Source organism: Aulonocara stuartgranti, assembly GCF_965226115.1.
Source record: "Aulonocara stuartgranti genome assembly, chromosome: 7".
Classification (NCBI taxonomy): Eukaryota; Metazoa; Chordata; class Actinopteri; order Cichliformes; family Cichlidae; genus Aulonocara; species Aulonocara stuartgranti.
In genome coordinates, this window is record NC_138945.1 from 8,582,734 (window position 1) to 8,601,280 (window position 18,547).

Below are 18,547 nucleotides of genomic sequence, written 5' to 3' on the forward strand. Positions count from 1 at the left end.
ACAAATTTCTCAAGTCTAAAAATTTATTTTGTTTTTGACAAAAAAAAAACCAAACAAGTTCGGCGCATGGTGAGGGATGCCAAACGCCGGTATCGGGAGCATCGCTTCCACCAGGGCGACACATGGAGCATGTGGCATGGATTGCTCACCATCACAGATTGCAGTTTAGCTGCTCCATCACTGAATTTATTCTCACCTCCTTTAACACTTTGGCATACTGCTGCCACTGCAAAGGACAAAGGCAGACTACAGCATGTAATCCACTCCACTGAAAAGGTGAATGACTGCAATCTGCCTTGCCTACAAGACATGTACTCCTTCATGCAAGTGAGACAGGCAATCAGGATTGCTACTGACTCTTCACCCGGGCATAAATTGTGATATTTCCCTTTTACAGGAGGTTGTGGTCCATCAGAACCAACACCTCATGGCACAAGAAGACGTCGGACTACGTAACAACACCCCCTCACTTAACATGTTACAACAACACACTTATTTACTCAGGCTACAATAACTTTCCCACTGGACTCAATACATGCACTTTGCACACCCCAACACACACACACACACACACACACACACACACACACACACACACACACACACACACACATTTCTTAGGGTAGGTAGTTAGTATATATTCCTGATGTATTTATTTATATTAATATTTATTTTGAGATGTATATATTATATATATTGTAAATACCATATATTCTATTTCTGTACCATTGGTTTTTTTGCACCACAAGACCAAGATCATGGATGACTAAGCCGCTGCAAAAAATGTACCACAGACACATAGAGGAAATCCCTGACATAAAGAAATCCTACCAGTGGATAGAAAAGGCTTGCTTAGAGGCCAGCACAGAGGCAATGATAATAGCAGCACCAGAACAGAGCCTAAACACAAGATCCAGACATTTACCAAAAGCAGCACAAGAAAATAGAGAAGTGCTAGGGGCTGAAAGAACTGCTGCTAGAAGGTATAGTCCAAATTGGTTCTTGCGGTAATAAGAGTATTAAGAGCCAGGCACAACACTGGAGGTCTCTATCCAGAATAGTGCAGTCCTAGGAACAACTAAGACAGTGCGCAGAACCCTCTAACACCCATGTCTCTGGTTGAGGACCCGAGCTCAAGGATCAAGCACATACCACCCCCAGAAGAAGATTTTAACATTACGTGTTTTTACAGATAGAAGGAAATTGTGAGTTACTTTTGCAAGATAAGTTTGCCGATGCACAAAATGTGCCTAAATAGAATACTTTAGGTAATAAGTTTATGGGTAACTTTTTTTTAATCTAACAAACAAATATAGATATGAAAAGAAATAAACTAAAATAGAAAACAGCTGTAGTCATGTTGTTTTTCATACATATCAGCATCTTCAGTGGGGTTTATTGTGAACATTTAAAAAAGACTTTTGATGAGTTTGGCTAGCAAAAAGTTCTCACGTTTACTCATTTTTATCAGTCTGATAGTTTAAAAGTGTGGCAGGGTGTGGTTTGTGGCTCAGCTGCAGGGGAGGAGTGGAGCAGTGGTGTCAGGGTGTGGTGTCAGGGGAGGCTGACGCACACCTCAGCTCCATCAGCTGATCATGTCTCCCATGTAAAAGATGTGCTGGGACCTGAAATGGTGTGTTGTGTGTATGTAGCAGCTGAAAAGCTGCAACAAAAAATCCCAAACAATAAAACATCTAGCAACGTGCAAGCTGTGTGTGTGTGTGTGTGTCCTCATTCATGTCACAAAAAGTTAATCAGATTCTCAGAAAAAATGAGTGGACATATTGTTATGTTTCCTTTTGTGAATGCTGTCTGTAAACAAATTAATGACAAATTATTTTAGCTCTAACTTCTGTTATCTGGGTTCTCGAGAAAGTTAGAACTCAAAATGTGCCACTTCTGCACAGGCACAATTCACACACAGTGATCACAAATATTTAATGATCTTTATAGCTACCCACCTTGCAAAACACAAACTTTATGATTCAACACCATGTGACACATTTAGGGGACATATGTAAATTGTACCAAAAAAGAAAGAACTGGGTTACAGTATACTCAAATGGGAAGGACCTGAGAAAGCGTTGTAGCCTGCAAACTCACCATTATTTTTTAACTTATTTGTAGTCAAACTGAAATTAGGCTTAAACTTCCCTTCAACTCTCCCCACCACTAACTATATTTAAAACACATAAAACAAAGTATCATCAGTTTAGCTAAACTAATAAATTTAGAATTAAATACTGAACATCAACCTCAACTCAAACCTATACTATAAAGAAATGGTGTAAGATCAGTGAATCAAAATTGTGCTAAACACTCATTCAAATTATCAATGGTTAAAATCTCCTTAAGAGTTTCTAGAATTTGTATAAGAGTCCAAATTAAGTACGGATGACCTTTTTTAATAGTACACAGACATTAAATGACTAGCGCATCACACTTCATGGCGGTGGTGGCCAAGCAAAATCTTTTGAGGTCAACACTTCTAGCCAGCCTTCTTTCAAAAATACTGGCTAATGGAGTAAGCCTACAAGATGTCTCTAGTAGCTGTATGGGTAGTAACATTGTGTCTGTTCAGGCAGTGTATTGGATACTGGAGCCAGTCATCTCTGATTTCATTCTGCTGAAAGTGGGCACAGCTGCACTGACCAATGCTGAAATCCTCCCCACCCCAAGACAACTGCACTGCTACGCACATAAGGGCTATGCTGTATGCGTGAAAGAGCTCCAGGCACAATGCTAATGAAATGGATTAAGCTAGGCTGCATAACTTTGATATACTAGCAGTCAGGCAGCACAGCATTGATGGCTCTCTCTATGCACAAAGGAATTCCAGAAAAGCAGATCTGCTGCTTGAAATCCCTGAAAAAAACAGTCAGGCTTTAGCGCAGTATTTATTTGCAAACACATGCAATTTTGACGTCAATTCTCTCTTTTTAGAATTGGTGTAAATGGAACTAAATGAGATGTATAAATATGAGCAGTCATATACTCAGTTTTCTTTAAGCTAATTAATTTAGAAAGTTTTTAAAGTTATAGCATCCAAGTCTGTCGTAGAGTTGTTTGTCGTCAGAACATATTTTCAGTACTGCTAGTGCAGTACTTTTGCCTTTTTACTCTTTAGAAACAAAGGAAAACAAAAGAAAACAAACCAAAAAAAAAAAAAAAAAAAACCAAGAGAGAGTTTCGAAGCTAGGAGCTTTGTACTTTGATTTCACCTACTGTGAAAGTATTGAAGATGTCAAAGATAAGCATAGGTCTGAAACTCTCAAACGGTTCCTATCTGACCATTACTCAGTGTTTACAGCTAGTAACCTTTGCAGTTGGTGGTTTAAACCACCAAAATATGGAGATGGGTGATTTTGAGAGGTGCAAATTATTAAACCCATTGACATCTCTCGGTCACTATTTTTTGTCCTCCTTTTGCAAGATAGTTCAAATCTAGAGTTTAAGATTGTAAAACCCCAACAGCATTTAGGTCTATGAAAGACGTCCAAATTTAAAGCACAACAGGAATAAAGTTCAAATCTACCAGAAGAGCTACACTGAAAAAACAAACAAAAACATTTTATGTATATTTTTTTTCTATAGCAGATTCTTGTGCAGTCATTTACAGTTATTACATAAAAATATCACACAAATCAGTACAATACAATACCTTCTCTATGAGCAAAACACGATCATGCCACGGCTGTCGATCCGTCCTTCGGTGTATGAGGTTGATATGTCCAGTAGTTAAAAAAAAAAAAGACAAGAAAAGGAAAAAGTGTTATCCCCCTGAAACCGCGTAAGAAATAAATCATAAACTGAAATTAAAATTAAAAATAACTAGTGGAAAGCGCATTAGTCGAATCGTTTTCTCAGATTTCTACAACGTTTCGTCGCCAGAACGATAAACTTTTCCCATTGTCAAAATACTGGTGACCAAGTATGTGACGTCATTGATGCGGCATCAACAGCATCTTTCTGAGGGTTGTGTAGCAACACTTTGACTCTGCTGCCACCTGCCGCAAAACACCATCCCATTAGAAACACACGATGAGTACGTCTCATCTACACAGAACAGGAACACAAACAGAATATACAATACAAACCAAGGACTCATAATAGCATAATTAAAATTTACACGGTATACTGAAATAAAAAAAGAAAATGATTTTTTTTTCTTTTACATTTAATTCTATTGATATAATTATTCTAAAAGATAACAGGGATAAAAGTAATATCCCAGTGGTAGAAGCTTTATTAATGTAATAAGGCCCCAGGTAAAATTTCTTGCTCAATAAATTGTATGTATAGTCTCTGTTGTCAGCAAATCAGAGAATGATGTTTAAAATTCAACACTTAAACAGCCTAAACCTAGAGAGTTGTTGGTTTTTTAGATTTTAAATATGCATTTTGACATTGATCAGAGTAAGTGGAGCATCACATTTATTTATGTGTTCAACAAATAAATATTAACGTTAATCATAAAATAAAGGAAACCTCATTGTGAGTAGATAGAATTGCATTGTTTGCTGTAAAAGGCAAAACAGTAATCTGCTAGTAAACAGTAAGCTGCAGATTAGAAGGAATGAAATTGTGCTTCTTGTTGTTCTAGACAAAATAAATAAGCTGTGCTTTGGTCTCCCTCTGCTAACCGTTGCCTTCTAGAGCTCACATATGAGCTTTTGCCTTTATAAAGATAAAGGTTGTGAAGTTGGTCATTTAAAATAGCTACGTCTTCTTTTTCAGTAGATTTCATTTGGAGTAATGAGACATTCAATTTTGGAAATCAAAGTTTGTTCTTCCCTTTTTATGTTTCAGGTTAAATTACTGCTATAGTTCTAAGGAAATTAAAAGATTTCCCAGTAAACACAGAAGCTGTTTTCATCAGTTATTTTGTGGAGAAAGAAGGACGCTATTCTCAACATGAGGTATAACAGCCTAATGCTCTAAAGCAGATAGCCCCTCACTTCTCCCTGGCTGGTTTTTCCCCAGTTTGTTTTCCCTCTGTCTCTCCATTTTGGTTATCGCTCTCTTTCTCACTCCCTCTCTGTCTGTTGATGTTGTTGTCTGCATTTATGGGCATGACTAATCCAGGGTTCCCCCTCTGGCAATTCAGCTGGCAGTCAATCTTTGCTGACTTGTTGAGCTACACAGTGAAACCCTGGCTTCTTCTTTTCTGTGTATTTGCACAGCTCCTGTTTTCCCTGGATGTTTACCATGTGTTAATACAACCTGCAACTCGGGTGTAAGTACCCTATAACCACATGTAATTTTCTGTCACAAGTCAGGTTTTTACAGGAAACACTGAAATAATGACACTGTTAGACATGCAACTAAGGCGTAATTATCCTGTAATTGTGCCTAATATCAAGTGGCAAGTCAGGTTTTTACAGGAAACAATGACATAATTACATTGTAAGTACCTTGTACTTTTGGGGGCATGGGACGTATTATGACGTCACAATCAGAGTCCCTGCAACAGTATTTGATAGTTTTCTTTTCTAGACATGAAAAATCTTAATTTAATAATATTACTTTAACCATTTAACAATTCAGAAAAGTTACAGGGTTAATTTTTATGCTGTGCAAGGCAAGTCTCTAAGCTTGTTGTTAGGTAATACTTTAAAATTTAACTTAGCTGTATGTTATTAACCCATCCTAGAAGCAAAAATCTAATTTTGTAGCTAAATAATTTTATTAAAGGTTGTCTGTCTCTATGTGTTAACCTTGCTATAGAGTTGCAACCTATCCAGGAGGTACCCTGCCTTTGTGTATGTCAGCTGAGATAGGCTCTCTAACTAATAGTCATTTCACATATTGTCACAATGCTTTTTTATTATAACTGGTCAACTATACTTTCTATAATATATATATATATACATATATATATATATATATATATATACATATATATATATATATATATATATATATATATATATATATATATATATAAATATATATATATATGTATATATATATATATATATATATATATATATATATATACATATATATATATATATATATGTATATATATATATTTTCTTAGGCACCTTATTCGTCGCTGTTCTCCACAGAACCAGCAAAGGTGTACTCTCAGTGGCAAGGGAACAATAAGAGAACAGCACCACCAAGGCTGGAGACGGAGCAATACTGGAAGAGCATATGGGAGAAGGATGCAACCCATAACGGCAATGCTCAGTGGCTAGAGGATCTGAGGGCAGACCACAGCGACCTCCCTGAACAGGGTCCAGTAACCATCACAGTGGCAGATATCCAAGAAAGGGTCTCCAGTATGAAGAGTTGGACAGCACCAGGGCCCGACATGGTTCACGCCTACTGGCTGAAGAAGCTAACTGCACTCCACGAGCGTCTGGCAGCACAAATGAACCAGCTGCTAGTTAACGAGAGACACCCGGAATGGCTAACTGAAGGCCGGACGGTCCTGATCCCCAAGGACCCCAAGAAGGGACCGGTCCCCTCCAACTACCGACCAATAACCTGCCTCAGTACTACATGGAAGCTCCTGTCAGGCATCATATCGGCTAAGATGAACAGGCACATGGGTCAATACATGAGCGGGACACAGAAAGGAATTGGCAAGAATACCAGAGGCGCAAAACACCAGCTACTGGTAGACAGAACAATCAGCCGAGACTGCAAGACCAGACTGACCAACCTGTGCACTGCCTGGATTGATTACAAGAAGGCCTATGACTCAATGCCCCACAGCTGGATACTGGAATGCCTAGAATTGTACAAGATCAATGGGACCCTAAGAGCCTTCATCAGGAACTCAATGGGGATGTGGCGTACAACACTAGAGGCCAACTCCAAGCCCATAGCACAAGTCACCATCAAGTGCGGGATCTACCAAGGAGATGCTCTGTCCCCACTGCTGTTCTGCATAGGCCTGAACCCCCTCAGTGAGATCATTAACAAGACTGGCTACGGATACCGACTACGGAACGGAGCAGTTGTCAGCCACCTCCTGTACATGGATGACATCAAGCTGTATGCCAAGAGTGAACGAGACATCGATTCACTGATCCACACTACCAGGCTATACAGCAATGACATTGGAATGTCGTTCGGACTGGAGAAGTGTAGTCGGATGGTAACAAAGAGAGGGAAGGTAGTCAGAACTGAGGGGATTGAACTACCAGAAGGCAACATTGCAGACATAGAGGACAGTTACAAGTACTTGGGGATCCCGCAGGCGAATGGGAACCATGAAGAGGCCGCTAGAAAAGCTGCAACCACCAAGTACCTGCAGAGGGTCAGGCAAGTCCTGAGGAGTCAGCTGAATGGTAAGAACAAGATCCGGGCCATCAACACGTACGCCCTGCCCGTGATCAGGTACCCTGCTGGGGTAATAGGCTGGCCAAAGGAGGAGATAGAAGCCACTGACATAAAGACAAGAAAGCTCCTTACCATGCATGGAGGGTTTCACCCCAAGTCCAGCACCCTGAGGCTGTACGCTAAGCGGAAGGAAGGGGGCCGGGGACTGGTGAGTGTCAGCACCACAGTCCAGGATGAGACAACGAACATCCAAGAATACATTGGGAAGATGGCCCCAACTGACCGAGTGCTCAGTGAATACCTCAGGCAGCAGAAACCCAAGAAAGAGGAGGGAGACGAGGAACCATCATGGAAGGACAGAGCCCTGCACGGTATGTACCACCGGCAGATAGAGGAGGTGGCTGATATCCAGAAATCCTACCAGTGGCTGGACAAAGCTGGACTGAAAGACAGCACAGAGGCACTAATCATGGCAGCACAAGAACAAGCTCTGAGTACAAGATCCATAGAGGCTGGGGTCTATCACACCAGGCAAGACCCCAGGTGCAGGCTGTGTAAAGATGCCCCAGAGACAATCCAGCACATAACAGCAGGGTGCAAGATGCTAGCAGGCAAGGCATACATGGAACGCCATAACCAAGTGGCCGGCATAGTGTACAGGAACATCTGTGCCGAGTATAACCTGGAAGTCCCGAGGTCAAAATGGGAGATGCCCCCAAGGGTGGTGGAGAATGACCGAGCTAAGATCCTGTGGGACTTCCAGATACAGACGGACAAAATGGTGGTGGCTAACCAACCGGACATAGTGGTGGTAGACAAACAGAAGAAGACGGCCGTAGTGATCGATGTAGCGGTTCCGAATGACAGCAATATCAGGAAGAAGGAACACGAGAAGCTGGAGAAATACCAAGGGCTCAGAGAAGAGCTCGAGAGGATGTGGAAGGTGAAGGTAACGGTGGTCCCCGTGGTAATCGGAGCACTAGGTGCGGTGACTCCCAAGATAGGCGAGTGGCTCCAGCAGATCCCGGGAACAACATCGGAGATCTCTGTCCAGAAGAGCGCAGTCCTGGGAACAGCTAAGATACTGCGCAGGACCCTCAAGCTCCCAGGCCTCTGGTAGAGGACCCGAGCTTGAAGGATAAACCGCCCGCAGGGGCGTGCTGGGTGTTTTATATATATATATATATATATATATATATATATATATATATATATATATATATATAAATACGGAGTAATGAACTGTAGTCAGGTAGTGGCAGTACAGCTATTATGGAGTGATCCAGTTTTTCCATTTTAATCAATAATCATAATCAGGAATGCCCATAGTTTAATGGCACAATTTTTGGTTTAAACATATTTACATACCACACTTTCTTGTATTAGGGAAGGATTGCAAAGTTAGTCAAACAAGCATTAGAAATTTTTTTTTTAAAGAGCAACAGTAAAGAGAGTAAATATTAAGGCATTACACTCGTTTAACTTCAGTAAGATGAAGTGTTTCTCTTTTCCAGAAAAAAAACTATCCTGTGACTCTTTTTCTTCAAACTTACAGTACGATTTAAATTCCATGCTGTCTTTCAAACAAACATCAACATCTCCCTGTGTGCTAGGACCTCGAAAAACTACTGTGAAATATCTAAATGACCAGAAAATATAATGACAAAAAATATATCCATGTGTTTTTCTGACTCATTTTCAACTGTCCAGAGATTGTAGGGTCTAATCTCCTAACAACAAGTAACTGCAACAAAAGTTCTGTGTGCTACATATGCAGAGTGATTTCATCTCCTCCACTCTATTCAGAACTGCAGGGCAATGTGGTGGCTTCCACATTGCTATGTATTTTTAATGGATTAATTCAAAGTTTATGAAGGCGCATCATTTTCTTGGAAGATGTAATTGCATGCTGATCTGTGGTGGTTGTAGCTCAGGTGGTAGAACAGGACATCTACTGATAGGAAGGTTGGTGGTTTGATCCATGGCTGCATGCCAAATATCCTTGGGACATGCAAGATACTAAGCCAAAGTTGCACTCTGATGTATCTTTCGGGGTGTGAATGTTAGCTCGAAAACACTTAAAAGCATAGAAGAATGTGCTTCTGTGAATGTGACATCCTGTATAAAGCGCTCTGAGTGCTCTGGGAGAGTAGCAAAGCCCTATATGAGAAACAGTCTACTTACCATTTAATCTATGTATATTTATGAGTACAGCATTCTTTTGTCTTTTAAATAACCTCAAAAACAATGGACTCTACATTCAACAGACTTTCAGTGTTTTTTTTCATAATTCACTTGTACCTGTGGAAATAAAATAAATATAAGAAGATCTATAAGAAGAAACAAAAATTAAACACTTCTTTTTGTTTGTTTTGGTATGTTTCACAGATTTGATTCTACAACTGAACATGTATAATCATTTTCTCCATCTGCATTGGTTCTGTAGATTGTCAATAGCTTGACAGAAAAAGCTATGGGAAGGCATAGTGCTGGGCTTTTCTTAACAAAACACAAAAACTTTAATCAACATCGCATAATCTGAGTGGAAAATAAAGTGACTATATTTTAATAATTATATTTTTGTACATCAATCCAATACAGTAAGGAAGATTATCCATCCATCCATTTTCTTCCGCTTATCCGGGGCCGGGTCGCGGGGGCACCAGCCCAAGCAGAGAAGCCCAGACCTCCCTCCCTGGCGTTCCCAGGCCAGCTGAGAGATATAATCTCTCCAGCGTCCTGGGTCTGGAAAACCTCGCCCAGGAGGTGCCCAGGGGGCATCCTTGTCAGATGCCCGAACCATCTCAACTGGCTCCTTTTGATGTGGAAAGATTAATATATTTAAATCTGTGAGAGCCACAGGTGTTGTGATAGATTAAATACAGAAAACCTATCCGGTGTTCCAGGTTAACTGGTTGGATTTGTTTACATATTCCATGCTCTGAGTTCCAGATGTTTGATCCTGGTCTTCTCTCTCTCTGTCTCTCTCTCTGTTAGTGTGTCATGCGATTTGACAAGAGGTCTCCAGCTCATGCAAATATTATCTTCAGGCAACAATGAAATTATTATTATTATTATTTTTAAATCAAAAAGTCTTCTGCTCTGTCTCCTACCTCTGTCTTTCTATAACATAAAAAACGAGCCAACGTTTTTTTTTCGACTCGTACCTCGAGTTGACTGACTCAGGAAACACGCAAACGTGATGTAAAAATTTTACGTGGGCAGCTGCTACTCTATATAACGTGATGTTATGGCAAACTTCTGCACAAAATCAGCAAATGTAGCTTGTTCCTCAGGGCAGAGCTACAGCAGCTTGTGTTTGCCCTCAGACTGACTGATCTAATTTAAAAATGTCAAACGGAATTTAAAAGGAATGAATCTTGACAAACCGCATGACACACTGACAGACAGAAGCCCATTCAGTAAAAATGACGAATCTGCGGATCCAACATCTGAAACACTGAGAGTGGAATATGTAAACGAATCTAACCAGTTAATATAAAAACCAGTTGGAACCACCTGGAACACCGGGACTATTACGAGGCTCCATAATCCGCAATTGCAGTTTAAAAAAAGAAAGAAAGAAAGGAAAAAAGGTCCATTGGAGTAAACGGAGATGACGCGACTCTTCCATTTAACCGATCTGCTTTAGCCCAGATCCGCTGAAATGAGACCAGATCCCTGCACCTCGACCATTCCATTCAATTTAACCGACCAGTTCCGCACGAATGAAACGGACTGCGCGATAGCACAGCTGATAATGCGTTTATTTTTCAGCCTAACCAACTGGAATATTGCGGGTTTATTGTGAAGAGATGGTTATAAAATTGTGGCGTGGTAAGGTCTTATAATGCTCATGCACGTCAAATACCAGAGAAAATATATATATTTGTATGATTCGTCAGTCTACGGTGATAAAGCTTTTATTTTGTATTGGCAATCATTTTAAAAGTTGTTAGAGAAAAGGATACTTTCAAAACAAAAGTATTGACATTTTGTTATATTTGTTACTCCTTAGACCAATGTTAATTTTCGAAGGTTTTATACACCGTTGTAATTTGCATGTCGTGGTTAATCAGTTGGTTTTTATTAAAACAAACAAACGAGAAAACTATTGCTGCAAGTTTATGGACATTTGCTTTTATTCTGAAAAGGAAATACGACTGGAAGTCGATTTGTTTTTGTTGACGGACGACAAGATAGCGGTCCCAGATGAGGACAAAATCATTTAACCCCCAAAGAAACTAAAATACAAATATTCAGTACAGACGTCATGGGACGACTGGGGACAGGCTAACATGTTTCTTAATGTTGTGAAGGAAATGCCCCGCTACGTGACTTATGCTACTAAAACGGAAACTTCCTGCTCCATAGGGATAGCATGCTTCACAGATTAGCACCACCCTTACAGCGTCAGCAATCATACATTTGGTCCCCGTTAACCGCAGAACTGTACTCTTCGTAGGATACGAAAATGGCTGTTAAGTCCAGAAGATCGTGGACGACCGTGATCTTCGGCGTCTTTCTCGGATTCACAGCGTCCTCTTGGCTCATTTTACCTCAGGTTCTGGAAAGTAAAAGGAAAAGATCTGCCATGTGTTTGTACTACAGTGACTCCGCCGTTGCTATAGGTGCTGACATCCACGGGAAGTCCGTGTCAGTCAAAGATCTGGACAGTCCGGAGGAGAACAGGTTATTCAGTACGAAGAACAGCAGTGCACATTTAGGCAGAACCCAAAGCAAACCAAAGCGTTTCATTTATGTTGGCGTGATGACAGCCAAAAAATACCTGACGTCTCGAGCACGGGCTGCGTATGAGACATGGGCGGCTTCTATACCCGGGAAGGTGGAGTTCTTCTCGAGCGCTGGGTCTGGGACCGTCCACGCGCCTGCTCCCCTCCCTGTGGTTTCGCTGGCAGGTGTTGATGATTCCTATCCACCACAGAAGAAATCATTCATGATGCTAAAGTACATCCATGACCATTACCTGGATAAATTCGAGTGGTTCATGCGGGCAGATGATGATGTTTATATAAGAGGTGCTTATTTTGGGAGTGAATTTGATGCCAGTGCAGTTTGTTTATTTGTCACAGAAAAATGGAACATGCTATGCATTATGCAATATTGTGTCGCTTTAGTGAAAACAACATCTCTTTGAAATTACTGAGATAAATTAATGTAGTCTCATTTTAGGCAACCAAAGCTACGATTGTACACTTTGCTAAGTTGTTAATATTTTTCATCCAGCTACAAAGTGTAAAAAGAGTGTTTAAAAAAAAAAACAAAAAAAAAAACAGTGGGTTACATGCTTACATACTTTGAGTCTTTATCTTGAGAGATAAGTAAGATAAAGGCATGCACACATACACGTCTAGAATACATACATTTTGCCATTTTTGATAACAGTTATTTCTTACAACTCACTTTCTGCTAGGTGGGAAGCTGGAATTGTTCTTGCGGTCACTCAACAGCAGTCAGCCCCATTACCTTGGCCAGACAGGGCTGGGCACAGCTGAAGAATTAGGACGACTGGCTCTAGAACCCGGAGAAAACTTTTGCATGGGAGGTCCTGGGATGATCTTTAGTAGAGAGGTGTTACGCAGGATGGTCCCTCACATCAGTACCTGTCTAAGGGAGATGTACACCACCCATGAGGATGTGGAAGTAGGGCGTTGTGTACGACGCTTTGGAGGCACACAGTGTGTATGGTCTTATGAGGTAAGACTTGAATCTGCGTGTGTGTATGTGTGAGAGATTGTGTTTCAGGTCATTAGCATGTGGCAGATCGAGAAAACTTCACATGGGGAGGCAAAGGACGGGCAGAGGTGTAGGCAGGGTGGCACACACTTCTTCAGTGGGGTATGTGAAAATCCCCTATATGTACATGGAGTCAAGAAAATATCCACAAAAACACTTTAAAACTATTTGCTATATCATTCTTCTAAGAAAACAAAGACATTTTTTGAGTAGGTAGGTTTAGACTATTCGTTTTTACAAGTATTTTAAAGACATAAAAGTTGTGGTGGGCCTCTACAGCAGAGGGGCAGTGTGCCCCTCACACCCCCATGTAGATCCACCCCTGTTCTTAGCATATTGGATTATTTCTTTTTTGTCAGACTTCTAAAATCTGTGAGTGATCCTTCCAGTCAGTATTTTCCTATATATTCACAGATATCACAGATATTAATTGATATTTTCTTGGAGGTCACCCAACTGTACTGTCCCTCTGTGAAATGGTACCTTATCGTAGTGGAGTGGTTTGTGTGTCCCAGGGATACCAGGGGCTGTGTTGCCCTTGTAGGGTCTCCTATGGCAAATTAGTTCTGGTTGAGGGAACAGACAAAGAGCAATTCAAAAACCCCTATGTGCAGAGGATTGAGGGAACTGTTCATCCTGCCCGGGATAGGGTTGCTGGATCCCCACACTAGAGATTGGGACCGAAGAGGGTGCCCGAGGGCCCGGCTTTAGTCCATGGAGCCCAGCTGGGCCCAGCCTGAAAAAGGGACATAGGCCCCCCTTCCGAGGCCGCTTCCCGCATGAGGCACCATAGGCGTCAGGTGCAATGAGTGCTGGATGGCAGCCAGGACGGAGACCCTGGCAGACCAATCCCCAGCTACCAAGGCCAGCAAGCAATTAGGACATGGAATGTATTTTGTTTCGTGAAAGAAAAATAATTGTCTTGTTGTTTAACAAATTTGAATTGCTAATGATATATATCATCCAGCTCTAATCAACAATGTTGTGTGTATTGATGCTTGGACATCCATACTCTTATTACTTTTAAATTCTTTCCGTAGATGCAGCAACTGTTCTATGAAAACTATGAACACAACAAAAAAGGCTTCATTGAAGAACTTCACAGTCGCAAGATCCACAATGCCATTACGCTCCATCCCAACAAAAGTCCTGCCTACCAGTACCGGCTCCACAACTACATGCTCAGCTGTGAGATCTCAAGGCTCCGTTACCGCACGATCCTACTCCATCGTGAAGGCCTACATATGAGTTATCTTAGTGATACAGAAATACTGTGGGAGGACCAACAGCTGGGGTCTCCACCTTCCTACATGCGCTATGTGCCCAGTGAGAGAAATGATGTCACTGAGTGGGATTTCCTGACAGGCCAACATATTTATTCTGCCATTGAAAACAAGATGGCTAGGCAAAGCCTTGGAAAATTGCTTCGGACTGCCCTTGAAGACAATATTATACTAGAGGTCATGGAAATGATTAATGAAAATTCAAAGACACGTGGCCATGTAATTGACTTTAAAGAGATTCAGTATGGCTACTACAGGGTGGATCCAATACATGGTGCAGAATACGTCTTAGACTTGTTGCTTCTGTACAAAAAACACAAGGGACGTAAAATAACTCTGCCTGTGAGGCGGCATGCTTACCTTCAACAGTCCTTCAGCCGACCTTTCTTTAGTGAAGCTGAAGATCTAAATGTTTCAGAACTTATGGCTGCCATCAACTCTGAATCCCAATCCCTGTCATTCCTATCCAACTCTCTGAAGTTCTTGTCACCTTTCCAGTTCTATGAGTCAACAAGAGAAATGTGGGAGCAAAGCCAGAAAAAGATCAGCATTCTCGTCCCACTGTCTGGTCGCTATGGCACTTTTATTCGGTTTATGGAGAACTTTGAGAAAGTGTGTTTGATACCTAAACAAAATGTTCAGCTCTGCATCATTTTGGTGGACAATGTAAACAATAAGAATATAAAAAAGCATATTCATTTAATAATGGACTATAAGAGAAAGTATCCTAAAGCTGATATGTCTGTAATCCCCATGACAGGAAATTTTTCACGAGGGCTGGCTCTAGAGCTGGGTTCGTCACAGCTTGATAATGACACTTTACTGTTCCTCTGTGATGTTGATCTAATCTTTAGTGGTGATGCTCTGCAGCGCTGCAGAGATAATGCTATTCAAGGGAGACAGGTCTATTTTCCTGTTATCTTTAGCCAATACAGCCCTAAGATTGTGTACGGTGAAAAAGCCCCAAGTGAAAACAACTTTGTGCTCACCAAGAAAAGTGGCTTTTGGCGTGATTATGGCTTTGGAACCACCTGTGTTTTTAAGAGCGATTTACTAAAAGCTGGAGGTTTTGATACATCCATCCTAGGCTGGGGGTTGGAAGATGTAGACTTCTACACCAAGGTTATTAATTCTGGTTTAAAGGTTTTACGCAGTCAAGAACCAGGAATTGTCCACGTTTATCATCCTATCAATTGCAATTCAAGCCTTGAACAGAAGCAATATAAAATGTGTCTTGGGTCAAGAGCAAGTGCATTTGCATCAGCTGTGCAGTTAGCAGAGATGTGGCTTGAGAAACACATAGAGGTAGGCTATAACAGAACTTCATCCTGATACTTCAACTTTCCAGGACTCCTCTACTTTCTGTTCTGCTTAAACGCAGATAGCTATGCACTGTGGGGCCCAAGGCAGTCATGTCTCTAAAACTGAGTGTACTCTAACCAATGAAATGGTACTAGACACAGCTTAACCAGCAGGAGATAGACCAATGTTGAAGACACCAAAAGGAGATAGAACAGATCTGCACCCAATTTAGTGCAGAAGCAAGGCCAACTATCTGCTTCTTTACTTTATTCCAAACCAGCTGGAAAATTGGAAAAAATGAGAAAAATAAATATTTGTTATATGTAATAGCTAAATGTAGCTGATTGTTATTTGTACAGTTATGCATCACTCTCTACTAGTCTCCTTTTTATACCCGGATATAAATTAACTACTTGCTAATCTGGGTAAGTTGAGGAATTAATTAAATGACCCAAAGAACAAGTTGCATTATTCAAAATACTTGGCAATTAAAAAGTACTATCAGAAAATGAAATCAACAGAAATTATTGATATGGTAAGTGAGATTTGTAAATGCTGGAAGTTATTCATAGAGTGATATTTTACTTTGCTACAAGTTTGAGTCTGTAGCATAATTGTCGCCTACAACAATTATGCTGCCTACAACTCAGTGAGTCAGTGAATTAGATAATTTGTTGTTTCTCTCCATAAGTTCTCATTGAGCAGCATGGTGTGCTGCGCAAAACAATCTGTATGTATGTTTAGGTGAGCGATTTGGTACTGCTGTGTTGATCTACGGTAAACTAATCTACCTTAATCTCCCACTGCAGTTTAGAAATAGGCTCGTGCAGAAGCTGAAGCTGAGCCCGTGTAGTTACTGTCTGTCCACATTTCTTGTATGCTTCTGTTCTAGAAATAAGTCCTGCTCAGCTGTCTTATTTCCAGTCTCAAGTCTAAATATAATGTTGCTTTCATTAATTTTAGAGTATCATAATTCAGCAGCTTCACTGCCATCATTTTACTCAATCAAAACCTAGGAAGATGCACTAAGACAGAACCTCATTCTCAGTTACCCAGGATGCATACAATAAATGTAGGCACAGCTTAAATCAAATACCAATGAAAAATGATATTATAGCTTTATAAATTAAAAAAAATTATTGTAAACACCAAAAGGACCCGAGACACTCAGCGTTGCACGTTGTGTGCATTTATGTACAACTGTGCCTTTCACTTTGCTGCCCCAGCAGCTTCCCAGTTGTTGCCACCTCCAACTCCAGCCTCCCTGGCACTACCCCCTGAACCTCCATCACACTTATATTTTTACATTATAAATAAATAAATAATCATTTCTGTGATTAAACCAAAGGTAAAGTGACACGCTGCATCTAAAGGCTTGAAAGTGGAATGCACTACCTACCAATAAATAAAATACTCAGTTAAAGGCAGGATAACCACTTTCACAATACTTTCTTATTCATGCACAAAAGATTTTTTTTTCTGCAAAACAAATCAAAAACATCTTACAATTTCAGACACAGCATTTATAAGCTTAGATAATTATGTGTTATAATGCACTTTAAGTTTGCCATGCAGCCAGATGGTGAGGTATTGTTTTATTAATATGAAGAATTAAAGTACTATACTAACCAGTTTTTGCATTTTAAAACAGACATTTTAACTTTTGTACAGTTTAAGATCAATTTCAGCATAAAGTTTACAGCTCTCTGTAACTCTAGAGCTGATATAAGCAGTAGTATTTATTATAAAAATGAGATTTGATTGTAAAATATAAGCAAATGTCTAAATCTTGTTTTAGACTGAAGTCCTGTTTCTGAATTAAATATAGGCTTTCTCCCCTGACTGATTAAGCAATGATTGGGTGACCTTTAAAATCATTTAGACATTTGAGGTAAATCTAGTACAGGGTTGGTTGAAAATTCAATTTTTAATTATTTCACGTTGATTTAATGATGTTCATGTGGAACTGCAAAGTTTGAATGCTGTTAATTTACTGGCTCTGAAATTTTTTTTATTGTTTTATTGACCATTTTTATTGTAATTATCCTTAGTGTAAATGATTGATTTTAATTCTTAATAGAAGATGTGTGATTATCCTTTATTGGTTCTATTTTTATTTTTGTTGTTGTTAAATGTGACTACAGAAGTCATTAGGACAGACTCTAGAAAAGCTGAAATTACACACAAATGAAAAACAAATCAACTTTTCAGTTTTCAAGACAGTGATCTGGAACCAACTGAAATTTGAGTGTCATTCTATTTCCTTCCTTTGCCCACTACAACAGTTAGTTTAACTTGCTAGTTTTTGCACCGTCTCAAAACAGTGCCCCAAAAGGCTCTGCCTGCACTGGTGGCAAAACAAAGCTCTCCACCAGATGTCACAGCTCCACACACAGTTGGTTTTTGAAGCTTGAAGTTGGTGAGTTCTTGGCCAAGCCTTTTGATTGGTTGACTGATTATGCAGCACTTTCTGGTATAAATATTTTGAACCACCCCTGTTCCTGTCAGTTCAGGCAGACCTCTAGCACCTGTAATAAAGCTATTTTTCGCTGGCGTCTTTCACGCATGGGATGTTCTTCTGATGGTGCATTCTGATAATGCTGCAGTTTCTCTTTGTATGTTTTCTTTGTATTTTGCCACAGAAAATTGTTGGGCTAAATAAAGGACACTTTGTTAGCCATGAGCCATTTTGCATGAATTTGTATCTACAATCAATCACAGAGATAATATTGTGTGTCATTGCTGCGTCTGGACTAAAACAAATCTGACCCATGTTTTTGACCCAAATTTAGTTTGTTTGGAATGTTTTTGTTTTTCAAATCCTGTGCCAAAGCACTGCTTGTAGAAACCAGCATTTACTAAATTTTACTTTTGTTCTTTGATAATTTGTTTCAGTACAGTCAGTCAGT

At 40.1% G+C, this 18,547-nt stretch overlaps 2 protein-coding genes and 1 long non-coding RNA gene across 6 annotated transcripts in view; 2 read left to right on the forward strand and 1 right to left on the reverse strand.

Moving 5' to 3' along the window:
• megf10 (multiple EGF-like-domains 10) overlaps positions 1–3,911 on the reverse strand; it is a 62,267-nt gene extending 58,356 nt beyond the window's left edge. Inside the window, exon 1 of the mRNA XM_082542000.1 lies at positions 3,662–3,911. The gene's annotated coding sequence lies outside the window, so the exon portion shown is untranslated. The remainder of the gene's footprint in view (positions 1–3,661) is intronic.
• Positions 1–18,547, forward strand: part of LOC309711596 — a 224,505-nt gene that overhangs the window by 69,541 nt on the left and 136,417 nt on the right. The gene's annotated exons all lie outside the window — the stretch shown is intronic.
• LOC309709830 (chondroitin sulfate synthase 3-like) lies at positions 10,781–18,314 on the forward strand. 3 transcript variants are annotated; one of them, XR_014277614.1, is made up of 4 exons: positions 10,781–12,335; positions 12,731–13,014; positions 14,094–16,199; positions 18,245–18,314. XR_014277614.1 is itself a non-coding variant. In XM_082538697.1 (3 exons), the coding sequence occupies exons 1-3, from the start codon at positions 11,771–11,773 to the stop codon at positions 15,666–15,668; spliced, it is 2,424 nt and encodes an 807-aa protein (XP_082394823.1). In that variant the 5' UTR covers positions 10,781–11,770; the 3' UTR covers positions 15,669–18,314. The 3 variants fall into 3 exon arrangements, 2 of the variants coding, with proteins under 2 accessions (XP_082394823.1, XP_082394824.1); XM_082538697.1 differs by having other exon boundaries at positions 14,094–18,314; XM_082538698.1 differs by having other exon boundaries at positions 10,781–12,215; positions 14,094–18,314.